This window comes from Pleurodeles waltl, chromosome 4_2, assembly GCF_031143425.1.
Source record: "Pleurodeles waltl isolate 20211129_DDA chromosome 4_2, aPleWal1.hap1.20221129, whole genome shotgun sequence".
Classification (NCBI taxonomy): domain Eukaryota; kingdom Metazoa; phylum Chordata; class Amphibia; order Caudata; family Salamandridae; genus Pleurodeles; species Pleurodeles waltl.
In genome coordinates this window covers 672,464,508-672,477,662 of record NC_090443.1, presented here as the reverse complement: position 1 = coordinate 672,477,662, position 13,155 = coordinate 672,464,508, and the positions used below count along the sequence as shown (strand labels likewise).

The following is a 13,155-nucleotide window of genomic DNA, read 5'->3' as shown; positions in this document are numbered from 1 at the left end:
CTGCACACAAGACGTTAACCCCCATGTGCCAGCAGGGGGGGCACCTAGAAGTAAGGGCAATCCCAATTGTGCAGCAGATCTTAGTGACCCCCATGTGCCACGAGGGAGCCATCATGAAGTAAGGGCTGTCACCCTAACGTAGAACAAGTCAGCAACCCCTGTGAGCCTGGAGGGAGCCACTGTGCAGATAGGGTCATTGCCCTGGATCATGGTTCCCCAGGGTGCTGTGAAAAACACTAACCAATTGGTGGGGAGCCTCAGAGAAGGAAGTCCAACACCAATGCGGGCCATCTGGATGATAGCGAGAGATCACAGACCTTCAGCATTGGGAGACCAGAGCCGGCTTAGATGCACCCTAGTCCTCCTGCACTTGCCGACTCCCTTCGGGTCAGGTAAAATTGTTTGAGGTCACCAGGCCTATTAGGAACGTCCACAAATCCGGCAATTAGTGCTGTTGAAATGGATTCTTAAAGCCATACTTGATCTGTCATGTGTGGAGTAGCATAGGCCTCATCTGAAAGTCGCATCCAGTACAGAATGGGGAATAATCACGCCTACTACCCCCTTGAAGAGCCTTGAACTGCTTTCCTTGTACCATTACTGATAGTCAAGTGCTTACCCGGTTAGTCAGGATGCATTGTAGGTCAGGCTGTGCCAAAGAGGAGTAAAGGGCCACACATTTGGGCCCAGTAGCTAATGCTGGCCCTGTGGCCCTAGAAAGGAGGCTCTAACAATTCTGAAATCTCTTCCAAATCCATATCATGAAAAAAATATGACAATCTGAGGGAATCACGCCCTGCCAAAACTTGTGGAAGTATGTCGTTTCACTTCACTATGTTCTACTACCAAATAGTTCTAACTGTAGTGCTAACATTCTGTACGTCAAAATAAGGCACTCCTGTACGCCATTTTGCTGGAATAGGAGCAGATGAATTTCACGTCTTTTCCATGGAGCAGTATGAAATAAATGGAGCATCAATGTGTGAAACAGCCAAGAGGCTGTTTAAACCATTACTGCAAATCAGAAAGCTGTACACCATCAAAAATGTTGCATACTTATTGGCCTCTAGCTAGTCAATATCTACCAAGAGATTCATAGCTAGTACAGGAGACAAGACGCATTATTAGTTCACATATTACTGCATCTTATTCCCCTAACCAATATCTGCAAAATCGTAGAGATCTAATATAAAACCAGATCGTTCACTTATTTCAGAGAATGCGCTGCTTGAAAAGACAGTTTTAGAATCATTCACACTCCTGGACAGAAGGATGACTATATACATAAAATGGCTCCGATTTCTGATGCTACAAATTCCTGAAATAAACTCGCCTTCAATACCAATCCTTCCTGGTTGAATTGCTGGCAGCCAATCAGAGCTGTGCTTTTCCCTGCACTAGTTTGTCATTATTCGTGAAGGCTTCGAGGACAGAGATGTACAAATCTGGATTTCCTTAAATTTCTCAAAAACTACTGAACATATTTACACCAAATAAGCAAAAGCATAACCTGTGTACCGAAAGCTAGCCTTCTGCCAAAGTTGGTGTAATTCCGTCCAGTGGGTCTGGCTGTAGCCTTGTTCAGAGGCCCTATGGGAATTAACATGGGAAAAACAACCTTTTTCGCCCCCCCACCCCTTTTTCTCAGCCCCCGCTTGATGGACCACCCCTAAAGTTTCTGTGAGCAACAATTATTATAGGGGCACTTTTCGTTCAAAAATTTCATGAAGATTTGTCAAACAGTGACAAAGATATAGGCAAGTCAAAAAACACCTTTTCTATGAAAATACAGTCCAAACTATAGCTATCTAGTGGCAACCACCACTAGGTAATATATATACAATCTATATTTAATACTGCCTTAGACACAATGCATTAGAGGATTACCTTGAAACCAGAACATGTTCATGCAGGGGGTGCACCTACTGACAAAAGGAAGTAGGAAACGTAAAGAGAACAAGCAATGACAAAGCTAACAGGTCTCACCTTTGGGACCTGTTGGTTTTGGCAACTGCTTTTGGCGGGACCGTACTTCATCGGGACACAAACTGGGCAGGATCTTTAACATCTAAAAAAAAAAAAAAAACTTTGACAGAGCTAATAGCTCTCACATAGGCGAGACCTTTGCCAAAGCTTGTTGTCAATGGCAAGCCTGGTCTTCGTAGCACTGACCTACAAGGGTGATAATACTTTTAGGCCTGCCATATTCAAAGCTATGCACTGTAGGCTGAATGCAGATTTCAGCAACGGATGCATTCACCCACTTGAGTTATCCCATAGTCACACCTGTTGAGAATAAAGAAATGTGTGCCTCCTCACTCAGTTATGTGTCCTCCAGGGATCAAAGTGGGACTCTCCTGCAAAGTTTCCACGGTAAAAGGGAAGTATGTGACCATTGCTGCTGCCAGTAGTTGTGTATTGCCAATAATAAAGACGACTTTCTTCAGGAACATGAACATGCACTGGAGAAGCCTGCAAGCTTTGAAGTGCTTGGCGCTGCACACCCTGCTGCTACACGCAAAAGAAGTGACTGCCCTGTGTGTATAGCAACAAGCCATGACATACGTTGATGCAGCAGCTTCCACGAAATACAGCAAACACAGTAATTTAATAACTGCAGCCACAAGGCAGTCAAAGAACAAGACACTGTCAACGGGCACTTTCTTTGAACAACTTTATCAGGGTTACCAAGGTTAAACAAAACATTTTGCGAGCAGAACAGCCTTTATTTAATATCCATGATGCATACAAGAACTAGTGAAAAGAACATTGACAAAATATTAAGTATACACATGTCCTGAATAAAAAAGCAGTATAGCGTGAGGAACAGGATGGCTGAAGTGCATTGGCAAAAACTGGTTAAAGTTAAAGAAAAAAGTAGCTCCCACAGGAGAAACAGTGGAAGCACACAAGTACTTGGGCCATGCTCCATGGGAGGGGTCAGCAGAGAAAGCTGTTACGAGCTTAACAGATGCAAGTAGGGATACAAGTAACAGTACAGTTAACAAATGGTAAGTGATAGATGGGCCGTAAGTCACTGGTACTAAACAAAATGTCTTGAAGTGAGTGCATGCGCTATCTAGGCGAGACCTAAATATGGAACATTCAAACTCATCTGAAGAATTTTGCCACTGATGGGAACACAAATCCTTTTAAATAGAAGATCTGCCTGCAAATCGTTCCTGCACCTCAAAAGTATATACTCCCAAGCAATGAAACAGAAGATTAAAACCTATTTTACTCTCCCAAGTTTTTCCTATTTTAAAATTAATGAAATATTAAGTATCAGAGAGGAGAGCTACTCTGAGATAACAGAGATGGAAAGAGGATGCAGGATTAGGTAGGCATCTCTCTCATTAACTATTTTAGCCCTTTAAAATATATTATGTCACAAATTGCTAAAAACCCATACGCCCTCAGTACTCATTTACTTCGTCCTGCCCTAAAGCAAAGGCTTTAAATACAACAGCCCTTCTTCCATCAGCATGGAATTCAGGAATCCCTCTCAGTTGTCATGAGTTTAGAGATTTAGCATTTTAGTTATATCAATAATCAAGTCACATACTGCTGTTGGAAGCCAATATCTCACTCTGCAAATCAAAATATTTTCCTCAAATTGATGAGGAAAGTATTTGTGAATTTACAGAAAATGTGTCCTCCTCTTAGATTCTGGAGCATTAACAATAATTCCCATGAGAAAAATCAAAGGAACAAACAATTTGCTCTCAAAATATAGTTCATGAAATTCAAGTGAAGGATTAGCATTCTGGACAAGGTGAAATCATCTTATAACTTATTGCAATTTCAGAAATTAGTATGGCAACACAAATAAATGACATATGTTGACAAAAAACTATTATCATACTTTCTATGGGCTCTTTTGTGAGAACCTAGAAATCAGAAATTCGCTACAATGCATTTGAATAGGACAGAAATAGCACAGGCGTATCACCAAAACAAACAATCCAGCAAGTATGTTTTATGTAATGTTTCGGGTTAATAGTACCTTGAAAAAGACACCACCTAACAAACAATTCTGTGTCCTAAATTGTATGGGTCTGATTACAAATACAGTACATATTGTTATATTTTTCGTAGACAGTAAAAGGAAGAACTATAAGGAGCTAACAAGACTAGAGAGCAGACAATAACATAGTCTTCATTGGTCAGTATTCGTACAATAATTACATTAATATGCGCTGCAAAATTTGGCAGAAAAATGTGCTAGAGATGTTACACTAGGTATTTGTGGTTGTTGGTATTTATGTATAGTGCAAACCTAACCACCAGAAAAAAAAGTGTGCTATACAAAGAGCTTCAGAACTTGACAAAGTTACATCAGGGCCACAGAGTAATCAGAAAAACAAATTAGAAGAAAAGAGCAGATGGGGAAAGTTGGCTGCTTGCACCTCAGGAACCGGAACTGGTCCAATGTAGAGATGGGAAGAAAACAAGTGTGTTTTAAGGGCTTTGAGAAAAGCTCCGGATTAGGGAGCTTTGCTCTGATTATTGGTTTTATAGTGACATAATTCTGCTTGCTGGTGATCGAACTTATTATTAGCAGGTGCAGTGCTTAATTTGTAAAAATAAATAAAAATAAGTTCCAGGGCCCTCGTTAGGAAGAGACTGCAGTTTGCACAACCCACTGCCCTGGCAGCACTGCCAATGACACTACACTGAAGTTACACCTACTAACCATCACACTCCTACAAGTGTGTAATTCAGACTATTTCAGGCCCTCAAGGCCATAACAATGGCTTGGGCGGCAGGGAGTAGTCATTATGAATTTTATTTCATTAACAAACAACTATTGTGATGCTCATTCCTAAATTAGATGAACTGCGCCACCATGTGGCAGTCTGCCAGTGACAGTGTTGATAATTAAGTGCCTGTGTCAAGCAACACCAGTTCAAATTAACCACTGCAGGTAGATCAAACCTTGCACTTGCAGCTTAACCCTGATGGGACTGAATGTTGTTTAACTGAGTACCATTAACCCCTTGGGTACCTTGGACGAGCTAGTCTCGCTCTTGGCCACGACACTAGTGTGCCGAGGACGAGACCAGATCATCCTGCACCCAGTCCACGGGGGAAGCACTAGCGCTCCCCCATGGGCCTCCCACCCACACCCCCGTCAGGGATGGAAGAGGAATCACTTCCACTTCCACCCCCCAAACCCCTCTCCAGTGACTTCTGATGACATCAGCACGCGATCGCTTGCTGCCCTCATCAGAAGTCACCTCCCATCTAAGCATTTCTCTTCCCCTCGAGAGGAGGGGGCTGGCAAAGGCATGAATGGAAAGGAAAGGCTTTTCTTTTCATGTCTCTGTAAGCATTTCTGCAGCCCTATCGCAATGTGATTGGGCTTCATAAATGCCCACTAGACACCAGGAAGTTTGGTTACTTACTCATAAGGGGAGCGGCCCCTTGGGCAAGGGCCGCTCCCCAGGGGAAAAAAAATATTTTAAGGCCATTTCTGCCCCCCTGAGGGGGGGAGGGGGGGCAGGAGGTACTAGACACCAGGAATTTTTTAAAATGTGTTTACATTGATAAGGGGACTGACCCCTTAGGCAAGGGTTGCTCCCCCGCGGGGGGAGGGCAAATTGTTTTTAGGCCATTTCAGCCCCCCTTGGGGTCAGATCGGCTTATTTTTGTAAGGCTCATCTACCCCTCCCCCGCAAGGGGGGCAGAAAGCCCATCAGAGAAGATTTTCTTTAAAAAAAAAAATTTAAAAAATAAAAATAAAAAATAAAAAGAAGAAGAGGGTGGTGGTATGGCCATACCTCCACCCCCAAATCCGGTAGGCAGATGGAGCAATTAACCCTAACCACTCCTCGGGGGGGGGCAGAAAGCCTACTAGATGCCAGGGAATTAAAAAAAACAAAATAGTGGGCTGGTAGCTACCAACCAATATGGGCATGGTTATACCCCCACCCCAACTGAAGGGGGTAACAGTCTTTCAGCTCTCCCCTGCACACTAGAACATGTTATCCCACGGCAAGCAAGATGACATTTTATTATTTTGTGGTTTGGTTTTACATTTGGGCAATGAGAGCTTGGCTAACTCTCAAAATCGTCCCACTTGGAATGGTGAGGGCTGCACTTTTTGGACTTTGGGACGCTGCCATGTAGAAAAATCCACAAGACCTAGAAACATGTGAAAACTAAACATCTGGGTGAGTCCAGGGTGGTGTGCTTCACAAGCACCCCACACCATTTTCTTACCCACAATGCCCTGCAAACCTTCAATTTTGCTGGAAATCACACATTTTTCCCCCATTTTTGTGATGGAACATTCCGGAATCTGCAGGAATCCACAAAATTCCTACCACCCAGCATTGTCACATCTATTCCGATACAAATTCTGCCCCACTTGTCAGCCTAAAAATATATTTTTTCAAACTGCCCTTTTGGATCCGCTTTGGTTCCCCCTCAATTTCAACATGTTTTTGGCTCTTCCCTGTCACAGGCACTTGAGCCACCTACACAAGTGAGGTAATAATTTTTACCGGGTAAACAGAGGGGAACCCTGGGTGGTGGGAACTTTATCCTAGTGCGGTGATGCCACACCAAAATGTGGCAAAAGAAAAGAAAATATTTTTTTGTGCTAAATTTAAGTTTTGCTGAGAAAACACTGGGGGATCCACGCAAGTCACACCTCCATGGACTCCCTCGGGTGTCTAGTTTTCAGAAATGTTTGGGTTTGGTAGGTTTCTCTAGATGGCTGCTCAGCCCAGGACCAAAAACGCAGGTGCTCCCCCCGCAGGGTAATTTTGTATTTGATTATCTGGACACATCAAAATTGTGTTTTGGGGCATTTCCTGTTGTGGACACTAGGCCTACCCACACAAGTTAGTTACCATTTTTATTGGAAAACTTTGGGGAACGCTGGGTGGAAGAAATTTGTGGCTCCTCTCCTATTCCAGAACTTTCTGTCACCGAAATGTGAGGAGAAAGCGTTTTATTGGCCAAATTTTGAGGTTTGCAAAGGATTCTGGGTAACATAACCTGGTGAGAGCCCCACAGGTCACCCAATCTTGGATTCCCCTAGGGGTCTACTTTTAAAAAATGCACAGGTTTGGTAGGTTTCCCTAGGTGCCGGCTGAGCTAGAGGCCAAAATACACAGCTAGGCACTTTGCAAAAAACACTCAGTTTTCTTTAGGAAAATGTGTATGTGTCCATGTTGCATTTCCTGTCGCGGGCATTAGGCCAACCCATGCAAGTGAGGTACCATTTTTATCTGGAGTCTTGGGGGAACACAGAATAGCAAAACAAGTGTTATTGCCTCTTGTCTTTCTCTACATTTTGACCTTCCAAATATAAGACAATATGTAAAAAAAAGATCTATTTGAGAAATGCCCTGTAATTCACATGCTAGTATGGGCACCCCGGAATTCAGAGATGTGCAAATAACCACTGGTTCTCAACACCGTATCTTGTGCCCATTTTGGAACTACAAAGGTTTCCTTGATACCTATTCTTCATATTTCAGCAAATGACTTGCTGTTTACCCAGTACAGAATGAAAACCCATTGCAAGGTGCAGCTCATTTATTGGTTCTGGGTACCTAGGGTTCTTGATGAATCTACAAGCACAATATATCCCCGCAACCAGAAGAGTACAACAGATGTAACGGTATATTGTTTAAAAAATGTGACACTGCAGGAAAAAGTTACAGAGTAAAAAGGCAGTTTTTTTTCCACCTCAATTTCAATATTTATTTATTTCAGCTGTTATTTTCTGTAGGAAAACCTTGTAGGATCTACACAAGTGACCCCTTGCTGAATTCAGAATATTGTCTACTTTTCAGAAATGGTTTGCTTTCCGGGATCCAGCATTGGTTTCACAACCATTTCTGTCACTAACTGGAAGGAGGCTAAAAGCACAAAATATAGTAAAAATGTCCCAGTAAAATACCAAAATTGTGTTGAAAAATTTGGTTTTCTGATTCACGTCTGCCTGTTCCTGAAAGATGGGAAGATGGTGATTTTAGCACCACTAACACTTTGTTGATGCCATTTTCAGGGAAAAAAAATAAAAATAAAATACAAGCCGCCTTCTGCAGCCCTTTTTTCCCCATTAAAAAAAAAAAAAAAAAAAAAAAATGTTGCTGTATTTTGGCAAATTTTTGGGTCTCCTCCAGGGGAACCCACAAAATCTGGGTACCTCTACAATCCCTAGGATGTTGGGAAAAAGAATGAAAATTTGGCGCGGGTAGCTTATGTGGACAAAAAGTTAAAAAGTTATGAGGGCCTAAGCGCAAACTGCTCCACATAGCCAAAAAAAAAAGGCCTGGCACCTGGGGGAGGGGTGGGGGGGGGGAGGCATGGTAGCGAAGGGGTTAAACTGAGGAATAGTAACACCCATTATTTACTTTTGTACAAGACTGAAAAACTGTGGCAGCAGGACCAATCTAAAGCAATTTAATAGGGTAACAAAAGCCTATCTGCAGATGGTATGACCCAAAGACGTTTGTTTTTATGCTGTGGATACACTGGTTTTGATTGTGCTGTGGTGCGAGGCCTGCTGGACAAGCCTCAGTATCCATAGGTTTTTGAAAAATGTTGGTGCTTCAATCATGCAGATCCTTGCATAATGTCAATGAAGACTAATCACTTACAGTGCCCTTATATAGTATTGTTTTCATATAATTAACTAAGTACGTAGTAGTAAAACTTTCAGACTCAGCAATTAATCAAGAAAGCATGCTTTTCAGTTATTTCATCAAGAAATACACAGCAGCAATAGTTTGTTAATGTGTATGAGATTTAGAACTCTAGTAACATTTTTAATCATCTAGAACACGTGTCATTTAGTGCAACTGTTGGAGCAGATATGCTAATATGAGAACTTTTAATGATTTGCGTATGTTTACTAATGAGAAAATTTGATAAAGAAACTAATATTTTAAAATAACGTGTGTGGGCAAAATGTGCCCACAGGGAGTGGTCACCATATGTATTAACAAGATGCTAAGTAATGGAAAATATTCATGAAAAACTTATTAATATGTCAAATTTGGATGTATAACCTATGCTTTGTGTTAATTTGCATTCTTAACTTAGCCATGCTAAGGGCCTGGTTTTCGCTGGGCCTTATACGACAAGGATTCCGAGGACAGGAACTAGAGAGAAGGACAGGGATGTGGAATTCCTATCGCCCGACGCCCGGGACATCTTGTTTGGGGTCAAGGGCAACAAGATTTTATGTTTACTTTGTCCTTGGGACAAGTAGACCCAACCCTCTGCAGCACAAACCCTTTAGCTGTTTGTTTACAGAGAGTGGAACTCTCTGCAGTTGAGGTAATGTGTTTCCAAGAGATAATGCTGTTCGAACTTGTATTTATGGTTCATTATTTGAAAACCTTCATTATTAGGGTGAGTGCTGTAAATAGATGTTTTAATGTCACACTTCACTACTGACGTTGGTTCCAGTACAAAAAAAAAAAAACGTGTATACACATGTTTGAAAAGTTTAGGCTATGAGGCTAAGTATAATGCTCCCAGAATGCTCTCTGATTATATGCAAATGAAGTGTCATTTAGTAAAATGTTTTGATGCATGCTAGTATTTCCCAAAAATATTTCTAATGGAAAATCAGTGTAACCATTTTCAACACGATTATGGGAAGCATGAAAATAAACAAACACTGACAAAGCCAACTGATCTGACATATTTTTATAAGTCTTTTAGTTTCATCAATGCGTGTCTTGTTTTGACATGGCTTTTCTAACACTTTATTGTTGTGGGAGCTACCAGGTCCTCAACATTGTAACAAACACTGGCAAAAAAAACCCAAAACGTTTTTGAACTCTAAAAGCACATGTTGCCACCAGTGGCATAACAAAGGCCCCGCAGCCGCCCTCCAGGGGGCCCCTTCAGCACAGCACCTGCCCTGAGTGAGTCTGGAGAGGAGGCTCCTCCATGTTCTTTGCAAAGGGGCACCCTCCAGTTTCATTACGTCACTGATTGCCACTGTAGTTCCTGACACTGAACAAAACTACTTTGTGTGCCAATATGCTCCTTGTGGAAGAGAAGAATGCGATCACTCACAGTAAAGCCAGCCGAAAGAGAGAGAAATAGAAGTTTAATAAAAACAAAATGTCTTTGTTAACACCAGACCTAATTCGGGACCAAGACCCACATGTAGGTAGCTTTTTGCATGTCGCAAACAGCGACTTTCGCTGTTTGCGACGTGCAAAAAGCACATTGCGATGCACAAACCCAGTTTTGCGATTCGGTAACCTGGTTACCGAATCGCAAAACGGGTTTGTGACTCGCAATTAGGAAGGGGTGTTCCCTTCCTAATTGCGACTCGCAGTGCAATGTAGGATTGTTTTGCGAATGCGGGCGCAAACCAATCTCAGTTTGCACCCATTTCAAATGGGTGCTAACACTTTCACAAAAGGGAAGGGGTCCCTCTGGGACCCCTTCCCCATTGTGAATGTCACTGTAAAAAAAATTTCAGAGCAGGCAGTGGTCCTGCGGACCACTGCGTGCTCTGAAAAAATGAAACGAAAACGTTTCATTTTTCGTTTTTGTAATGCATCTCGTTTTCCTTTAAGGAAAACGGGCTGCATTACAAAAAATAAAAAAATAAATGCATTATTGAAAAGCAGTCACAGACATGGTGGTCTGCTGTCTCCAGCAGGCCACCATCCCTGTGAGGCCGCCATTCGCAAGGGGGTCGCAAATTGCGACCCACCTCATGATTATTCATGAGGTGAACATTTGCGAAGCCCTTGCGAATCACAGATGGTGTCAGGGACACCATCCTACATTCGGATTTGCGACTCGCAATTTGCGGGTCACAAATCTGAACCTACCTACATGTGGCCCCAAATTCTTAAAGAAAGTCACAAAAGTGCACCCATGGTATATGTCGTACACCTATAAAATATTTGTGAACTGTATTTTAGCATGGGTAAATACGCATGTGTAGATTTTCTCATGTGAAAATCTATTGAGCATTTGCAAGTTCATTTTCCCTCCAGCCACTTTCTTCCCAACCCTGGAAGAAGTTCTAATTCTGCCATTGTCAGGAGTAAATGTCCAACCTTTCTTATTATGGGAAAATATTAGAGAGAAGCTGGTGAAAATCTTTAAAACATGCAGGTTAGTAGGTTTGCAGACTCAAAGGCATTCCAGCCCTGGAACTATTGCTTACTGCTTCCTCCAGCCCCAGTATGCAGATCTGCAGAAAGGTGGAAAAATAAGGAAATTGCTACAGTAGGGATTGAAACTGCTAGTATTCAAGCCCTACTATGGTAGTAGCCTTGGCATAATCAGAGAGGCTATTATCAGAGCTCTTACATAATGAGATTGCTGCTATAATTTGGCGCCACACTACATGGCACCAAAGGGACAAGTAGATCTTTTTACAGGACAAGTAGATTTGAGAAGCAACCTGTCCCGTGGACAAGTAGATATTTTAATAAATTCCACACCCCTGGAAGGACCTTGAACTGTGCAGAGTTCAGAAGGCTCTGATAGAACATTCTGCAAATGTACCCGTAGACAGGAGATAATGAAGACCATTTGTTACAATTATGTGTAGTATAGGCTAAACGCACTTTCCCAGGACTTGAACAATGGAAGCTCTGACTAAAAGACTGTGTGCAACAATTTTGTTACCTGAAGAGCCGGATGATGTTCTCATCGACAGAAGAACCAATCAAACTAATGGAACTTGAATTGTGAGTTGGCGTGTATATGTGGTAAACAAAAACTATAGCTCAGAGTCACAACTTCTGATAAGGTTGACCAATTAGCAATTAGTGGGACGGACTGAGAGACCCTAATAAAAAGTCATGAGAAGGGGAGAAAAGGGCGAGCGGAGAGGAGAAAGCTGATGACGTCAGGAGACGCTGTCCGAAGTGCTGATAATGTGGGCTTACCTTCTCTGAGCCTGATTCTTGCGGATGACCTGGAGACGGAGACTGACTTGTTGCTGACCCATCTTGGATAGGTAGCTATAATAATGTGACTGACTAATATGTGCTTTTTATTCTAGCTACCAACTGCGCTGTTTTAAATATTTACTCTCTTAGATAGATTTTTCCAAATTAATGTTTTTCCAAAGTGTTTTAGCACGAAGACCCACATGATGATGCTAATCTGGGTTAGGTAGGCTGACAAGGGTGACTTTGACGGTGACAATTCACGAAATTGCTTTGCTGAATTGCTTTGTCATGTATTGAGAAATCATTAGTCAATGTTGTTTGATTATGCGTTCTTGGTTGAATAATGCTTTATGATGATTAATAAATCTTGATTAACAATAAAGTTGAATAAAAGTTTTTTTATTAGAATTGTAACTAATAGGGAATAAAAACGATTGACCTCTTGAGAGTGATGGTGCTTCTTATTAGATAGGTTTTCATTAACGTTTGATATTGTTTATAGTGATGTCGATGGTTCAATAGTCTACCGCATAATTGGGATATCCCATGCGATCCATAAGGTTCATCGACCTATACGCGTCCCCTTGTAAGTTTACTTACTAAGGACCAGGCGCGCCAACACAATGTTTTCTGCGACTATGAAAGTCACTTATCGAGCTCATCCACTCTGCTGCCCTCTTGTGATTGATTCACCCAAGTTATGATTGCCCCAGTGGCACCTACATTGGCGAACAAAAACCTATCATGAGAATGCCACCCTTGGCAAGCAGGTCAAATTCAGGAACGTAGTAGTCGATAAAATCTACACTGATAAACGTTTACATTTTCTTTTTATACATGCAAATAACACCTTGCTGTAGGGGCACTCACACTAGATTTAGTTTTCTTAAGCATGTCATTTGCCTGCATTGTGTTGTAATGACTTCTCACCTATCAGGAATGCCCAGCCTCTTGACACTTCTGTATACCGATAGCGTATTAGCCACATGGCGGTAATTGAACCAGAAACGCGATGTGCAAACCTACAAGAACAAACAGATTTACATGTGAAATAGTTTACTCATATATGTTACAACAGCGTGAAGTACAAACAGAAAGCACACAATAAAAAAGCAAACTTAAAGTGGAAGCCCTGGATTTATAATATAGAACAAACTGCAAACAACACGTTCACAGCATGTTGTCAAGTGAACTATTGTCAAATATGAAAAGACAAGGACCACGCACCGTCAACAGAACTCGTCGTGAGAAC

The 13,155-nt window shown here is 41.9% G+C and overlaps 1 protein-coding gene across 1 annotated transcript in view; it reads right to left on the bottom strand.

Moving 5' to 3' along the window:
* Window positions 1-13,155, bottom strand: part of PIGK (phosphatidylinositol glycan anchor biosynthesis class K) — a 452,024-nt gene that overhangs the window by 400,746 nt on the left and 38,123 nt on the right. Inside the window, exon 3 of the mRNA XM_069232253.1 lies at window positions 12,834-12,925. Within this exon, the coding sequence (XP_069088354.1) occupies window positions 12,834-12,925 (92 nt within the window). The remainder of the gene's footprint in view (window positions 1-12,833; window positions 12,926-13,155) is intronic.